Genomic DNA, 17,784 nt, shown 5'->3' on the forward strand with positions numbered 1-17,784 from the left:
TTTTACTACTGGCACTGGGACCACACCTAATTCTGGGGGCCAAAAAAGGTCAATCGAAGGGCTATTATGAGTTGGAATAATAAGCACCTCTGTTTTATCCGGGTTGACTTTCAAGGAATTGGCTGCCATCCAGTTCACAGTAAACCTAAGCAGATTTTTTACTGATTCCTGAGCTTGGCCGGTGTTGTCAAGCCGGACCAGAAGTTGGGTGTCGTCTGGATAGTTAAAGACCTGGCAGTCTCTACGTGTTAGAGCCTCTACCAAGGGCTGCAAATAGATATTAAAGAGGATTGAAGACCATGCAGAACTCTGGGGGACTCCACAGGTCAGGGAGCCCAAGGTCGACAGCTGCTCACCCATTTGAACTCTGTGTGATCAGTCAGGAAGGATCTTAGCCATTGAAGTGCTTGCCCCTTTATGCCCAGATTCGACAACCGGTTCAGCAGAATGTTATGGCTGACCGTGTCGAATGCTGCTGACAGATCTAATATAATCAGAGCACTCGGCTGTTTGTTATCCGCCCTAACTCTGAGCTCGTCCAGGATGGACACCATCACCAGCTCTGTACTATGGTGTGCTCTGAAACCTGCCTGGCTAGTGTGGAGCACTTACTGGTCATCTAAGTATTTTGCAAGTGTTTTCAGGACGTGTTGTTCCAAGATTTTTGCTAGAAAGGGGAGCTGTGAGATGGGACTGTAGTTTTTTTAAGGCTGCCGTATCTGCCCCAGTTTTTTTCAATAGGGGGGTGACCCTTGCTTCCTTCAAGTTAGTTGGTAGATAGCCCAGGTCTAAAGACTCATTGAGTAATCCCAGAACCTGACTTTCCAATCCAGGCAGAGCCATTTGTAAAAGCCTCGGAGGACAAGGGTCCATTCAAGAGTCCGATTTGATCTGTTTTGCTAATGCAGCCAGGGTGGCAGAATCAAAGCTTGGGAAACTAGACAACTGGCTGCTAGGGCAGAGGGGGCTAATCTGATCCAGAGAGCTGAAGTCAATGGGGGTTGTGGTGATTTCCAAAACGATGTCCATAACTTTCTGGAGAAAGAAATCCTGGAATCTATCGCAGTTTGGAAGAGCGATTGTGGCCATTTTTTCCCTTTTTTAACTCCGTTCCTTCAGAATGGCAAAGATCTCTTTTTGTTTATTTCCTGTCAGAGCAATCCTTTCTTCGTAAACTGCTGCTTTCTCCACTAGGGTAGCAGATTTATACGTAGCGAAAAGGGCTTTATAGGTTTTTTATTCTGCTGGCTCATAGTTAAGTCTCCACCCCCTCTCAGCTTGGCGGTGGAGTTGCTTTTTTCCCCTTAGTGTATCGTCAAATCACGGGGCCCCCTTACTTTTGTCTCTAACCCTTTCTTTCAGTTCAGGTGCCAGTAAGTCAATGGCCTGCTGTAGCCGGGAGAATAGGGCTGCACTTTTGTGGTCCAGGTTGTCCTCACTCATCTCAGGGAAAGGAATTGAGTGTAGCAGAGTTAATAGAGGGTCTGCCTCAACATTTTTCCACATTCTGACCTTCCTCCACAAAGGTGGGGGCCGCAAGAGTTGACTGTCACTAGGGGCCCAACATCTTAGCAGTAAGGGATCCGACCAGGCACAGGGGCTGATATCCGTTATCTGTGCCCGTGGCTTTGAAGACCAGATTAGGTCTAAAGTGTGACCTTTAATGTGGGTAGGACTGTTCACCAGTTGCTGCAGATCCATTCGGATCATATTGGTCTCAAATACATCCCTAACGGGCTCTTTGCGTCTTGTCCCAATGATAAGTAAAACACCCCACTACTAAGAGGTGTTTATATCTGGAACATAGGTCAGTAATAAGCTCCAGAAAACCTTCATTAAAATCAGGGGCAGACCTAGGGGGCCGATACACTATATATCAGTATAAGGCAGGAGGATTTCAAGGAGATTTTTATCCCCAAAACGTCCGCACTGTCACAATTTTCTGCCAGTATTTTAGTAACCACAAGGGACTTTTTAAACAGGACCGCTACTCCCCCACCCCTGGAGTCCCCTGGCCTATTGTGCCATACCGCATCAAAATCCATTGGCAGGGCTGCCACAATATCTGGGGTAGATGTATGACCCCAACCAGGTTTCTGTGAGTGCCAGAATATCAATGTTTCCCTCCTGTAGTAGAGCAAACACTTTGAGATGATGTTTCTGCAAGGAGCGAGTATTAAGCACCGCCACCTTCAACCCATTGACCGTAGGGGCTCGGGTCTGACCCTGAGTCCTTAGGGTCCCCTCCGCCTCAATAACATTGGCCTCCAGTAGGGATTCAGCTCGCAACCTTTCTTGCACACTCTCTTCTAACACATAGTTCCCCGACTTGAGAGCCCATAGTGTCTGTCGCGTAAGTCCGTACCCGGGCAGGGGTTCTGGTCCCGGCCAGGCGCAGACAGGCTTGCCTTTGGCGCACCCGCTGCGCGCGTCTGCTGTGCGTCTGCCCCATCAGTTTGTTTTTATGGCAGCAGCGGCGAACTAGACCGCTACCCAAGATGGCGGCGTGGCCTATGCCACCGGAAGCAGCAGCGCAAACGCAAGTCACCCTACACTCCCTCCACACAAACAGCACTTAGAGCTGCGTTGGACCGGGGAGAAGTGACCGGAATGCGGCGAAAGAAGTTGAGGTCGGCGATCAAAAGTGTGGGCAAGAGAGTTTAAAAACACACTGTTGATGTCTTTCAGGCAGCTTCAATAGAATCACACAGTATGCACATCAAATAGACTAGAAATAAGGTATTTAAAAGATCACACATGCACAAGCTGTAAACGAGCTCCGCGCTAGCTGCTCTTCTGTATGTATGATATTTTGGAAAATAATAGTCTGGAGAGATGACTAAAGCATTCTCAAAGGCCAAACCCGGAAAGGAAATTTCACCGTAGCTGCCGATCTGATGTCTAAGGCTCGGTTATTAAGGGAGACGGGAGACGGAGCTATGTTTATGGTGTCTTAAAGATCAATGTGAAATCAGTAGGCTCCAGTAATGATTTTTTGTGGGTGCCTAGTGATGAGAATTTTCTTTTTTTATGTGAGCTCTTCTGTTAAAATTTCCATGTAATCAGATGTATTATACCGAATTAGCTTTGTTTTTCGGAGTTCATCCAATTCGCATGGACCACCTGGAGTTAATTCAATTAGCATGGATGCTTGAACCTTTCAGTAACCATATCCCTATAATTTTCCAGGTTCTGTTTCTGCGATGGCTGATAACGATGTTTGACCTTATTCAATCCAAAGAACAGCTCCATGCGCTCTACGGCATGTTCTTCTTCTTCTTGCAAGATGACCGACTGGTATGTAACCATGAAAATAGTGTACTTGCTTTTCCTAATGTTTAAACCTGAAATGCCTCTAGAGTGTTGCAGAAATGGTGGTACCGGAGCCGAAAATTGAGAGGGGCAACATTACCAAATCAGGCTCACAACTAGGTGACAGAAGACCCATTTAGTTTGTTTGCATTATGGTCCACAGCATTTGTGCTGCAATACTGTATCACACCCACATTTTTAATAATTTTCTTTGCCAAGAATAGCTGTTTCTGACACTACATTATTTCCAACTAGGAATTTCAGAGCTCGACAAAGCCCAGGGAAATGGGGAGGGAGCATGGAGATGGAAGAGTAGAGTTGTTCTTGCATGGGTAGACTTTGAGGCCACAAATGCCCTTTCAAAATATTTACTCCTAATATAAAAAAAAAATCTTTATAATCAACTTTATTGAATTTTCATTAGTGAATATACAGGATCATCAAATATAAAGCCATACCCACATAAACTATGTCCTATCAATGTAGAAACTGGTGATCGGGTTGCTATAGGTAAATTGTTTTTTAACAAGTAAGTCCCATCAGCGCCACTGGCTTCACATTTTCTAACGTTTCTGTGGGCAACTTTACAGTAAATGAATGCATCCGTATCCTACATCTATTTTGATAAATGTCCTTTTCACACCAAATCTGCGCTGTCCTTGGCATTAATCAATCCCAAGTTTCCGTCTTTATGTATTTTGCATCCACTATATCTTCTAATATTTCTAGCATTGATAGTCTCGGGGGACCCAGTGAGCCTTGATCCTAAAACTGCAGAAAGAATTTAGGCAACTACATTTCTGAGGAATACTTATCTGCAGTCTCCCTAGATATCAGTCTTTATCCGGAATCTTTTGCAAGAATGTATGTGTGCGAACAAGTGGCACCCTCGACCTCTGTTGCTCTGTTCCTCCTCATGGCATGACAACCTGGAGCAACATAATGATGTGATTTTTGCACCCAAATGTCCGTTCCTCTTTTTCCTCACTTAAGATGCAGATCCGAAGCAACACTCTTGCAGATTTCTTTCTTCACTGAAAGCTAAAATTGTGACGTGCATGTCCGAAGCAGATGTTGGTGATGGACACCTGAAAGCCATTGCTAAAAGGTCTCAATTGAAGCTAGCCTGGTCACCCATGTTCCCTGAGTTACCCGGCCTATCACTGACTCCTCAGCAAGCTGTAGCCTTTAAGCGGCCATAATGCAGATTGGAAAGTTCATTCTGGCTCCCTCTGGTGTGAATTTTGGCTCCATGAACCTGCTATGGTCTTCCAGTAGAACTATTACAGTGTGCATATAACTGTTCTCACAAAGGTCAGTCTGTTCCATCAGATTCACCTGGCTATGCAGCCAGCCCTGAGCCCCACCACCTGATCCCTTATTAGCAATAACTACAACTCTGGCGCTTCCGGAAGTACATGATTATCAAAGTAAAGGCTCTCCCCTCATGGCAAGGCTTGATTCTGGCACCCGCCTTCAAAGTGGGTGACTAGGGGGTATCTGGGTACTAAAGCGTGGTAGCACTAATCAACAACAACGCCAGATATTTCGTTGGGGTGTTACTGGAGGAACTGCAGCAGTGGGATGAGACCAATGCCATCATTCCGACAAACCAAACTGGCTTCACCAAGAATACAGGAACCTCAGTCAACATCATGATTCTCCCTATTAACCGACCGGGCAAAGATCCACGGCCTCCCAGTCTACCTGGGATTTATCGACTAAAAGTCTGCATTTGGTAGGGTTGACTGGGGAAAGCTGTGGGGTAATGTTACATTGCCATACATTTACTGTATATTGTTATTTCCCCTTTAAGCCTTTCTTTATTCTATTATATGTTTCCCTTTTAAGAGTCTGTATACTTTTGATTATGACACATGCTGCTTGTTGAGAATTCTGTTGAACTCTGTCTTTGTATAGAATTCTCATTCTGCTTGAAGACCTACAGCTTTTAAAGTACTGTGCTTGTACTGGAATAAATTCCACTTTTTACTTGGATTTATCTGCAATTTTATTTGAAATGCTATAAAATTGGCGACGAGGATCAAGTACCTGCTACATTGTCAAGCACAGGAGCGGTACATTAACATTTTAGATCGTTTCTGGATATTTTTTTTTTCTTCTGGATATTATTATTCTTCTCTTTGTGCATAGAGAACTTACACCTTTAATTGCCTTAATCTATTTTCTGAAGATCTGAACTTTATTATTTAATTCCTGGATTACCTACAGATTTTCAACTTTTTGGAGCCTTCGCATAACTTCTCCCCAATCTACAATTTCAAGCTACATCGTATATTGATCGTGTGGAGTGTCAAAGTTCAAGAGGCACTTTCATCAAACTCCCGTTTTTCTACAATTTTAATGGACCTTTGGGAGAATTTTAAACAAAGAACTTAATTTTACAACCAGAGCATCGTTCAAACTTAAGAAAACGACGCCCTACGCGTGAATTGCCTCACACGCGCGCCTACCTCATAGAAGGAATGTGTGCAGGGATTTGAGTGAATTTGGTCTCACAATCAAAAGCAAGAAGTGCAAATTATATCAAGATTCTGTGGAGTATTTGGGACATACTGTGTCAAAGGAGGGTGTGTCACCCAAAAAATTGTTGGTAGATGCGATTTTGAAAGCACCTGCCCCAGATTCTAAAGACAAATTGTAATCATTTTCAGGACTTTGAATATTACAGCAAATTCATTAAAAATTTGGCTACAAAGATGGAGCCACTGAGAATTATCTAGAAAAAATGTAGAATTTGTTTGGGGGTAACAGACAACAAGAAGCTTTTATTAACATAAAGGCTGAAATGTTAGCTGCACCTACCCTTAAACCATATTCTACAAATAAGTTGTGCATAATAACTGTGGATGCTAGTCTGTATGGATTAGGGTGTGTTTTGTCCCAATGTGCTGGAAAAGAGGAATGGAACGTGGCATTCGCCTCCCGTACCTTGAGCATCACAGACAGGTTATGCTGTAATTGAGAGAGTTGTTGGCGTGTATTTGTGGGGGGGGGTTGAACACTTTCGAAATTACATTTGGGGAGCAAGATTCAAGTTGAGAACCAATCATAAACCTTTAGTTTCTATATTATCTCCTGGTGGTGGTCTTAGAGCCACAGCCCGCATTGCCAGACTCTTGTCACGTCTACAAGAATACAACTTTGATATAGAATGTGTTCTGGGAAAAACTAATGTGACGGCTGACTGTTTATCCAGACTCCCATGTCCAAGTGAGGTAAAATGTGAGGATGAAGAAGTAGTTGCTGGTATCACAGAAATCATTTCAGAAAAGTTCAGTTTTTTTTCAGAAGAGATGTGGAGGTAAAGCATGAGTGAGGATGATGTGTTGGGTAAAGTTCTGGAATACATTAGGACAGGTTGGCCCTCTAAAAATGATATTCCTGTTGAAGTAATTCCTTATTGGAATGTTTCTAGCTAATTGGTCATTGAAGGTGATCTAATTTTTAGAGGAGGGAAGTGTATTCTACCATCTTCTATTTGTAGTGTCATTTTGTCTGAGCCATGAGTTATTTAGGGATGTCATCCATGAAGAGACTTATCAGATCGTATTTTGGGTGGCCTGGTGTAGATAGGTTTGTGGACAGAGTTTTTAGAGAGTGTTCAGATTGCATCAGAAGTGACAAAATGTGTAAATGTGATCCTGCTCCATTGATACCTGCTAAATGGCCGGATCAGGCATGGCAAAAGTTGGGTCTTGACATTGCTGGTCTGTTCAATTTTTTGTCGCAAGACTGCAGATTTGCCATTGTGGCTGTAGATTATCATTCTAAATTGCCGGAAGTAAAGTTAGTATCACATCCCACTACTGAAAGTGTTACTATTTTTGAAAGATTTTTGCAAGAGAAGTTTATCCGGAGATCCTTGTTACGGACAATGGCGTACAATTTAGGTCCAACAAAATGTTGGAATTTTGGAAGTTCTACAACATTAAACATATCACTACAGCATTATATGAACCACAAGGAAATGGGCAAGTGGAAAGGTATAATAGAATGCTAAAACAAGACATTTTGAGGGCGAGAAATTTTGGTGTACAATGGAAAGAAAAGTTAAGAGGATAACCCCCTATGCTACCACTGAGGTTTCACCATTTTGTTTTTTGAGAGGGAAGGATCCTGTTTCAAAATTATGCCCATGGTCGTTCAAGAAGGCCAAGGATGTTCAGGAATCTAGTGCTTTGATCAGTGATATTGCCCGTAAGGTGGAAGTCAAACAAAACCAGTGCAAGTGTGATTATGATGTTCGTATGAAAGTTAAGGTGCCTTCCTTTATAGTTGGTGAATGGGTGAGAATCCGGAAACCTGGGTTTATTTCTAAAGGAGAACATACATTTGGTAAATCCATCAAAGTTAAGGTCAATCGCAATAGTATTGTCACACAGGATGGTAAAGTGTGGAATGTAGGACGTGTTACCAGTGTGCCAATAACTGAGTCTATATTTTTCTCAGGGGAAAGATGTGTTACACTGTCATACATTTACTGTATATTGTTTGCGTTTTAAGCCTTGTTTTATTCTATTATATATTTCCCTTTTAAGAGTCTGTATACTTTTGATTATGGCACATGCTGCTTGTTGAGAATTCTGTTGAACTGTGTCTTTGGATAGAATTGTAAAGTACTGTGCTTGTACCGGAATAAATTCCACTTTTTACTTGGATTTATCTGCAATTTTATTTGAAATACTACAGGGAAATTGGCCAACCTAAAAATCCCCACCGGCCTGTTAAGGGCCCTCGAACTCTTGCACACAGAAACATAGGTCAGAATCCGAATTTGAGATGGCTGTCCATTATCCAGTTCAATCAAAAGTACACAAGGTCTTAAGCAGGGCTGCGTCTTTGTCCATACACTGTTCAACTAGTTCCTATCCGATCTTACCCGACTCCTAATGCAGTTAACTCTCATCTGCCCTAACTAGGGGGATTTCAGCTTTCTAATCTGCTATATAATGACTATCTTGTCTTGATTAGCAGAACCAAGGTCGCCTTGCAGCGCCTTCTTGATGCAACTTTGGCCTATTCCTAAAGAAATGGACTGACCATAAATAGAAAGAAAAAAAGATCCTAGCAGTCCAAGGCTGTAGAATTCAAAAGCCCACATGGTTTCTGGACAAAGAAGAAATAGGGCTGGCAAAAAACTTAACTTGGAGTCTACTTTAACGAGAATGAGAAGTGCCATGAACACCTTAAAGAAATTAGGAAGAAGGGCAATGCACTGGCTTTTGGCCTTATGTCATGCTATAGAAAATTTAAAGGGCCATCGCTCATGTCTATTCTGAAGATGGCCCAAGCAAAGGTTTTTCCAACCTATTCTTATGGAAGCGAAGCACTTGGCAGGACAGTGCTACAGTGGATAAATGTTACTTAAGGTGCGCAGGCCGACTTTCCAGATATACCTTCATACTCATCACTTGTCCAGATCGGGCTGGAGTTTGGGATCTTTCAAGAGTCACTTGCACTGAAGCTGGCAGTCATGGTGTACTTCCACAAACTCAAATTGTCAAAGGAGGGCTCCCACGGCCATTATCTTTGGTCCAATTTAGAAGCTCGGCATAGTTCCCCGGCAGGGACTTATCTGCCATAGGCCTTTAGTACTCTTGGCTTAACCATCTCTTGGGACTTAACCTGGAGTTTAAAAAGCTAGTTAAATCAAGTACACAGTTGCTGTCATTGGTTGAGGACTAGGGTTGTCTGTCTTGGTGCAAACACGGCTGAATGACGGTCCACAGTTACACTAAGCTGAAACCCCAGAGCTACCAAGATACAGTTCTTGAAACCTAGACTGGGGGGTACTACCAATCTCGAGACCCTATCCCGTATGTTAGACAGGGACTTAAAGATCACTGTCAGCCATGTAACCAGGGCCCGGAAGATATAATTCACAATCTCCTTCTGTTCACCACCTTAGTAGAGTACAGGTGCAAGCTTCTACAAAGAACCTGGAATGAGAAATGCATAAGGTCCTGCAGGGAGGCAGTGATGGCCTGCTTTGCCCCAAGTGACATTAAGGTTAAACTGTGCAATGGTGCAATTCCTCCAGAGAGTTAGGAAAGATATTGAGGCTAGGGCCCCAGCTTTTGCAGGGGAGGAAGGTAACTAACCAGAACATAGGGTATAAATTGGTAAGATAATCTTAAAGCTCACAATCTTCATTTATTCTCCCAACCCCACACCTCCCAAGTCCTGCGACCCATCGACCAATTAGGCTGATTACCTAATGCCACTGCTTGCTTAACTGATGGCTGTACCTAATGCTACTGCTTGCTTCACCGGATGGCTTTACCTTATACCTATTTCTATTGTCACACTGACTTGATTGGCAGAATTAGCCTTGGGCACTTAATTCTCTGCTCCCATGTATTGTTGCCCTCGGACGCTGCCCTTAACCCTCACCCATTAGTCATCATCTGTAGGACAGCACATGTGGCCGGAGAAAGCATTTGATTCACTGAACATGCTGCACCTGCACTTTACGTTGATAACTTCCACTGCTCTACTCTCACCCCAGCCTTGGATGTTGCACCTCACATCTGTTGCATTATTTATTACCTATATATGAACATTTTAGGCAGAAAAGGCCCCAAGGCACCTTTGTTGCAGTACCTGCACATTACTGCTACAATGCCACTGCACTTTATCCTCTGCTCTTGCACTGTTTGGTCACATAGACCGTAACAATGGACGTAACAATGGACGTATAGGCTGTTAAAGTAATTTTGCAACCCTGGGGAAGCTCATGGACACTTGAAAGCAGGCCATTTTTTAGGGTGCATGTTATCAACACTGTCCCGCCTCTGATTCACTCCGCTTTAAGGCATAGGGGTCAATGTTAAACTATTTTAAGCTACAGGGCAGGAAGTGAGCCTCCTTTGCAAACTCCTTAAAACATTTGACTTGTATGGGTTTTCTGCATCTTCAGTAAAAATGACAATGCTTTTAATGATAGTGATTCTTTGTGTACGTTTTTTGAATTTTTTATTGTTTATGCATTGCAATGATTTTATTGAATCGAGCAATAAAGATTTATTCTTAAGAAGTAAAGGCTGGGGATAAAGAAGGTTGCCCTACAATTCTTCAGTCTCCATAACAGTACTTCTAGAATATGAAGTTAGTTTCTGGGTTGGATTGGATGCCTTTTAAGGGCTCCTGTATGTGTAACATGATGATGATGATGATGATGATGACTGGGAGGACAAGGGTAATTTGGTTTCACCTCATTAAGCAAATGCAGGGTTTTATTTACAAAGCACCAATGTTTTGGATACTTCTCTGGAGCCTGCCCTGTGTTCGCCTCTAGGAATTCCTGTGGAGGAAAGTGCCTCCTTTAAAGAAGTGGTTCTCAGGGTTGCAAAGTTCCTGTAATTGCTGTTCTCCTCTGAAGAGAGTAAGGCTAACTTCACAGAAATGTTGCAACCTGTGTTGTTACCCTCTGAACCAATGTTGCTATTCAGCAATGACCAGATTGATTCAGTCCTAGATCCTTGTTCAAAACCATTCTGAACTCTTGATTGCGCGTCTCCCTATTGCACAGCATCACAGGCCAGCACCAGGTCATCCAACTCCTCCATGAATAAGTTAAACCTTAATTATTTTCTTACTTCTCCTCCAGGGAGAGTCAAAGAATAAACGATGTGAGCAAAAGTCAGAACTTCTGACTGTGGATTACAGAGCCTGTCAGCTGTGCTGTGGGCACTAGCGTCCTTCTAAGTTGATGTGCCTGGATACATTCCACTGCTTTCTTTGAGACGTCCAGGCTTCACTAATGGTATGCAGTTTCATGAGTCTCGACTCTTTTTAAACAGAAGGCTGATTTAGCCATAAAGCAATTTAAAGACCAAGCTACTGCCCATTAACTGGGGTTGCTTTTCCCTGCAAGCCATTTCCATCCGCAATAAAATCAGAGGATGCTAGAGGGGGCTTGCATATTGCTACGGAAAACCATCTCAGTCTCTCCAGCAATCTCTGCAGACTTCTCATTTTAGCTGTCTCTGAAAATTTTCTAAAGCTGAAGGCCAACAGCGGCAGCACTCCTCGTCCTTCTTTGTCGAGCACCATTGCCAAACCACTTTAGTTCGTCCTCCGGTCTTATATTTAGACCAGTAGGTAGCCGATTCAGACATTGCCTACCTTACTGATGTTTCATAACATCGGACTATAAGGTCATTCAAATTAATCATGTTGGCTATGCCCTTTTCTTCCTGGACATACCTCCCCGCTTCCCCAGAGTTTACCCTCTGGTTTTGACACAATACAATGCTGTCAATGGAAGAGATGATGCTTGTCAAAGGGGTGTTCGAACTGGTACAACAGGCACAGAAAGGACTGGGGCATTACTCGTATTTTCTGGTCACAAGGATTATGGGGTACTAAGACTGATTCTAGACCTCAGACTTTTAAATTCCTTCCTTAAGAACTGGAAGTTCAAACTAATAGGGATGGATGATGTCACTCCACCCTCCGGACATGTACTGTCGTGCTGATCCTGCAATCTCGCTAGACGTGTCTCTGCTTTGTGTTGTGGTCCGACTACTTCTAATTTACAGTGTTGTCCTTGAATTCAACATTTCCATTAGCCTTTATGAAGATAATCTCATTGACTGCAGCCTATCTTCACAGGTTTGAATTACTTATTTCCTGTCCTCTGTGTAGTGTAGTTCCTATATTCCCAATAGGCTCTGCGCATTGGAATAATATATCCTATAGTTTTAAACTTTCTCAATCGCAAGAAGGGATTCGTTTCTGACAACCGCATAAACATGACAACTTGGTTTCCCTAGGACTGGAATAACTATCTTCAGAGTCGTAGAATCAATAGATAACTATTGTACTCAGTCAATCGTGCATGCTTCGTTTCTACAGAGTTTGCAGAGAAATAATGAGACCGGTGTTTTCAATAAAAGGTTTATTGAACAGTCTTCTTTCTCATGCAAGAGAGGTGAACTGCTACAATCGTTAGGCAGAATGCAAAGTATAATGCGCACAGCAAAAATAGTATTATAAAATAATACTGTAATAGCATTGTATGGTTTCTAAGCCATATAAAAATACATACATAAATAACATAGGCTAAAATACTCAACTGGTGCTTGTAAAATACGCCTACCCAATGTACCTAACCTAGGTCAAGTACAAGGGAAGAAGTAAGTATGGTCTTTAGCATAGGTTTAATTTTTGCCAAGAATCTCCCTAAGGTTTCTCTAGGTTCTAATCCGTTCCTTACCTTAGAATGAAGGAGGTCTGGTATCTCTGTTTCTGATAGATACATCTGCTGTGTGGATTCCTCACCTTGTGAATATCCCCTTGCGTCAGCACCATTCGTAAATTCTCTTTGTAGCTTCGCGCCGACGTGGACTTGGACGTCATAGAGGCACGGCATAGCACGCGACCCCGCTGACGTCACAGACTCCTACAGTAGGCGCACGCCGGCGTGATGACATCAGTTCCCTTTTTTCCGTGTCGTCGACGCTAACGGTTTCGGGATACTCAGTAGCTTTTGGTAATTCTGTTACGGTTTTTCTTCGTTTCTTTACTCTCTTGCCTCCTTGCTCCTTATAATGTCGGCGAAGAAGACTGGTTTTAAACCCTGCAGGGAGTGTGGCAAGATTGTCTGTTACAGACCCACACCAGGACTGTATTTGGTGTTTGAGCTCCGACCACGACGTAGATGGATGCTCGTCGTGTCAAAAGATGAACCTAAAGGCCCTGCGAGAAAGGGAGACCAAGCTTCTTGTGGCAAAACTGAAAGCCGATCAAGGAAAGAGGTCTTCAAAATCCCGCTTGAGGAAGCAGAGTCGAGGTCCAGATCAAGATCTCGGAGAGGCGTCAGCTTCGAAGTCTTCGTCGGATCATGCTTCGAGGTCGCGTAAGAAGCATAAGAAAAGGAGACATGAATCTCGACGCCATTCGGGTGAGAAGTCAGACTCTAGGTCGAAGGTGATCCAACCACAAGGGGATTCGGATCATGAGGGCTAGGCCTCGCCTTCGGAGTCGCAAGTTCAGTCTCCGGTTTCCAATCCGACTCCGAAGCCGTCTCCGGCTCAAGAGGTCGGTGAAGTTACGAATGAGGAGGAGGAATCGACTCCTGTTGATGAACCAGATTCGAATCTGCCTCGAGATCGGCCTGAGGGTGATCATCCACCTTTTCCAGCTCCAGGTCAGGATCCTTTAGCGTTCCTCAACGCTATGTATGGAGTGTTCTTGATGTCATTGCTCCCCTCTGGTGCGCCTTCGGGTCCCATGGGTCCATTGGCATTTAATGTGGGTGTGCCTCACTCTTATGCCCCGGCACCTTTCATGCCGTATATGCCGGCCCTGACTCCGCTGTGGCAGTACCCGGCTCCACCGAGGTTGACGCCAATGTCGACCGAAGTCGACGGCTCCGGCGTCGCCCGCTCCAAGCAAGTCTTTGGAGCAGCCTTCTAAGCCTTCGGAATTGGTACCGTCGTCGGCTCCGGCGCCATCGGAGTCGACAGTGGATCCGGCAGCAATCTGTGTTAAACAAAGATCTAGGAGAGAAGCTCAACGTCTCCTGGAAGAACGGAGGTATTATGAGTCTCATTCAGACTTGGAGGAAGGTGAGCTGGATGAGAATTATTTCGAGGAGCTAGCTGATGCTAGTGGTCTTGATTTTTCCCCAGAGTGGGTGTTGCCTTTAGGTCCGGATGCGCCTTCGAAGGATGTTCAGCCATGTCACGTGGTAATGAAAAAGGCGTCTGGACTTTTAAGCTTGACATTACCTACTGTTGAGTTTAAATCAAATCTGCTTACAGAGGTTCTCCATTCACCAAGCTCGGCTGTGGAACCATTACTCCCATTTAATGAGGCGTTAACAGAACCCATTATGGAGGTGTGGAAAAAGCCTCTTTCTGCTCCTGCTGTCTCAAAAAGTGTGGCTAGGCGATATAGGGTGGCTCCTGAAGACCCTGTTTTTTTATCATCTCACCCTTCTCATGAAAGTCTGGTGATTCAAACTGCGTGCTCAAAAACGTTGGTGGGTGCTTTTCCCCAAGTGCCTGGTGACAAGGAAGCTAAAAAACAGGATCAGGTGGCCAAGAAAACTTTTTCCTCCGCAAGTATGGCGTTAAAATCAACGAATGCCACTTGTCTTATGGGGAGGTATGTGCACGAACTTATGGACTCAATGCTTTTAATGATTTCAAAGGTTCCAGAAGACTGCAGAGGTGACTTTGAGGAAGTTTTATCTGATACTCAAGCGGCAGCTCGTCAAGTTATCCAGAGCGGTCTAGATACTGCAGATTCTGTTGCAACGATCATGGGCACTGCTGTTGCCACAAGACGTTCAGCTTGGCTTAAATCCTCAGATTTTTCTGCTGATGTGCAGTCTGCGTTGTTAGATCTGCCTTTTGACGGTGAAGGACTCTTTGACAAGAAGGCAGATACGGCCGTAGAGAGATTTAAGGATAGCAGGGCAACTGCTAGATCTCTTGGTCTTCAAGTAAGGGGTTCAACGGCCAGAAAGTTTAGAGGTTTTGGACGCTCTTCCTTTCGTACCTATAGACAAGGTCAACAGCAGCAGCAGCAGCAAAATACCTTGTATAGGTCATACAGGGGAAAACAAAGGCCACGTCCTCGGGCGTCAAGCCTCTTCCACCTCAACCGCCTCTAACTCCGCAGCCACAGAAAAGCAGCCCTAGATCAGCCATTCAGGATCATGTGGGTCCGGCTTACCCACTTTCTACGGGATTGGGAATCGGTTACATCAGATCTTTGGGTTCTCAATCTCGTAGAAAATGGTTATGCCCTTCCCTTTCGGGAATTTCCTCCCAATTATCCTCCTTGCCAGGGATATTGCTCAGAGGAACATCTGTTACTCCTGCAGGAGGAAGTCCAAACTCTGTTAAAGGGTGCGATAGGGGTGGTCCCAGAGCCGGAAAGGGGTCAGGGATGCTACTCCCGGTATTTTCTGATCCCCAAAAAGGATGGCAGGCTTCGTCCAATCCTGGATCTCAGGAACTTAAATTTTTATCTGAAACAAGAGAAATTCAAGATGCTCACCCTTGCTCAGGTTCTTCAGGCACTGGTGGAAGAAGACTGGATGGTGTCGCTCGACTTGCAGGATGTGTACTTTCACATCCCCATCCTGAAGTCGCACAGGAAGTATCTCCGTTTTACGGTGGGATTGCAGCACTATCAGTTTGCGGTCCTTCCGTTTAGGCTTACTACTGCGCCTCGAGTTCTCATCAAGGTGATGGCAGTGGTGGCGGCGCATCTCTGAAGGTCAGGGATTCCTGTATTCCCTTATTTGGACGACTGGCTGATCAAGGCAGGGTCGCCGGAGAGAGTGCTCCATCATCTGCAGGAGACAACCCAGTTGTTGTACAGGTTGGGTTTTTCGATAAATGTACCACCTGGTGCCCTCCCAGCGCAACCTGTTCATAGGTGCTGTACTGGACACAACTGTTTGTCGTGCATTCCCTCCTCCACTAAGGTTTCGTGACATACAGGAAATGATTCCTTTATTTTTCAATGGAGCGGTCGTTCCAGTCCTGAAGGTCCTTCGCCTGCTCGGTCTCATGGCTTCATGCATTCTGTTGGTCAACCATGCACGCTGGCACATGAGGGCGCTCCAGTGGTGCCTCCGCAGGCAGTGGTATCAGCACACCGGGGATCTCAGGGAGTCAGTGAGGATCTCCAGAGAAGCTGTGGCGGATGTGTCATGGTGGGGCGTGGAAGGCAACCTGTCTCGGGGGAAGCCTTTTCAGTTGCCTCCATCAGTGGCTTCAGTGATAATGGATGCATCCACTCTAGGGTGGGGTGCTCATCTGGGGGATCTGGAAGTCAAGGGTCTTTGGTCTACAGAGGAGAGGTTGTTTCACATCAACCTTCTAAAATTGCGGGCTATACTTTGGCGCTCAAGGCCTTCCTCCCTTCCCTTCGCGGTCAGTCGGTTCAAGTCCTGACGGACAACACGACCGCGATGTGGTACATCAACAAGCAGGGAGGTGTGGGGTCGCAGTGTCTCTGCAGAGAGGCTCTGCGTCTCAGGTCCTGGGTTCAGGACCATCAGATTTGTCTGATGGCGAATCATCTGGCCGGAGTTCTGAACGTTCGTGCAGACAGTCTGTCGGCAGTTCTCTGCCGACCACGAGTGGAGGCTTCACCCGGAGGTGGTTCTCGACATCTTTCGGATGTGGGGGACCCTGTTCGCCACTCGCGAGAATGCTCACTGCCTGTCTTTCTGCAGTCTCCAGTATCCGATGCAAGGAACCTTAGGGGACACGTTTCAGTTGAGTTGGGGAAATCCACTCCTTTACACGTTTCCTCCCATACCTTTGATTCCTCGGGCTCTGAGGAAGATTCGCTAGGACCGGGCCCGAGTCATATTGATCGCCCCGGACTGGCCAAGAAGGGTGTGGTATACGGATCTTCTCCACCTCTCCTCTCACCCGCCGCTCCGTCTCCCTGTCAGGGCAGACCTTCTCTCTCAGATGGAGGGGCAGGTTCTACACCCCCACCTCCAGACATTACACCTTCATGCCTGGAGATTAAACGGGGCAACTTGAATTCCTTTTCTCTCCCGCCTTACGTGGTGGATGTCCTCTTGTCAGCCAGGTGTGACTCCACTAAGTCCATTTATTCATATAGATGGTCAAAATGTGTTACTTGGTGTGGGGAGAAGTCTATTGACCCTTTGAGAGCCCATTTGTCTGATGTTCTTCAGTTTGCTCTCTCTCTGGCGCAGCAAGGGCTTGCTGTTGCCACAGTTAAGGGCTATCTTTCTGCGCTGTCTGCATTTCTCTGCTTGCCTGACCAGCCATCTCTTTTTAAGTCTCCTGTAGTTTTAAGGTTTTTGAAAGGCCTCACAAATAAGTTCCCTCCAACTCCTTTTATTGTGCCTCAGTGGGACTCTTGTCTTGACCTTTTTAATGGGAGCTCCCTTTGAGCCTCTTCACAAATGTCCTATGAGGCTTTTGACTCTTAAGACAGTCTTCCTCGTTGCAATAACCTCAGCAAGGAGGGTAAGTGAGCTTCAAGCTCTTAGTTCCAAGCCCCCTTTCTTGACCATTCATGCTGATCGAATGGTTCTTAGGACCAGGGCTGCTTTTCTCCCTAAGGTGGTGACTCCTTTCCACCTTGGACAATCCATTACCCTCCCTTCCTTTTATCCTCCCCCTCACCCTTCCAAGGAGGAGGAGAGATTGCACCGTCTGGACCCCAAGAGGGCGGTGTCCTTTTACCTGGACAGAACTAAAGACTGTCGACTGGATGACCAGCTCTTCATTGGGTTTGCTGGCTGCAGAACAGGAAGAGCGGTCCATAAAAGAACTTTGTCAAGATGGATCGTCCTCTGTATAAAGATCTGCTACTCTTTGGCCGGTAAGGAACCACCAGCGGGTTATAAGGGCTCATTCTACAAGAGCAAAATCTTCGACCTCCGCATTGGCTAGAGGTGTTCCTGTGGAGGATATATGTAGGGCGGCAACTTGG

The 17,784-nt window shown here is 45.2% G+C and overlaps 1 protein-coding gene across 2 annotated transcripts in view; it reads left to right on the forward strand.

Annotated features, from left to right (window-relative positions):
• Positions 1 to 17,784, forward strand: part of CENPI (centromere protein I) — a 508,210-nt gene that overhangs the window by 175,969 nt on the left and 314,457 nt on the right. For both annotated transcript variants that reach the window (XM_086964635.1, XM_086964636.1), the window contains exon 5: positions 3,190 to 3,297. In XM_086964635.1, coding sequence (XP_086820761.1) covers positions 3,190 to 3,297 — 108 coding nt within the window. The remainder of the gene's footprint in view (positions 1 to 3,189; positions 3,298 to 17,784) is intronic.

This window comes from Lissotriton vulgaris, chromosome 4_1, assembly GCF_964263255.1.
Source record: "Lissotriton vulgaris chromosome 4_1, aLisVul1.2, whole genome shotgun sequence".
Taxonomy (NCBI): domain Eukaryota; kingdom Metazoa; phylum Chordata; class Amphibia; order Caudata; family Salamandridae; genus Lissotriton; species Lissotriton vulgaris.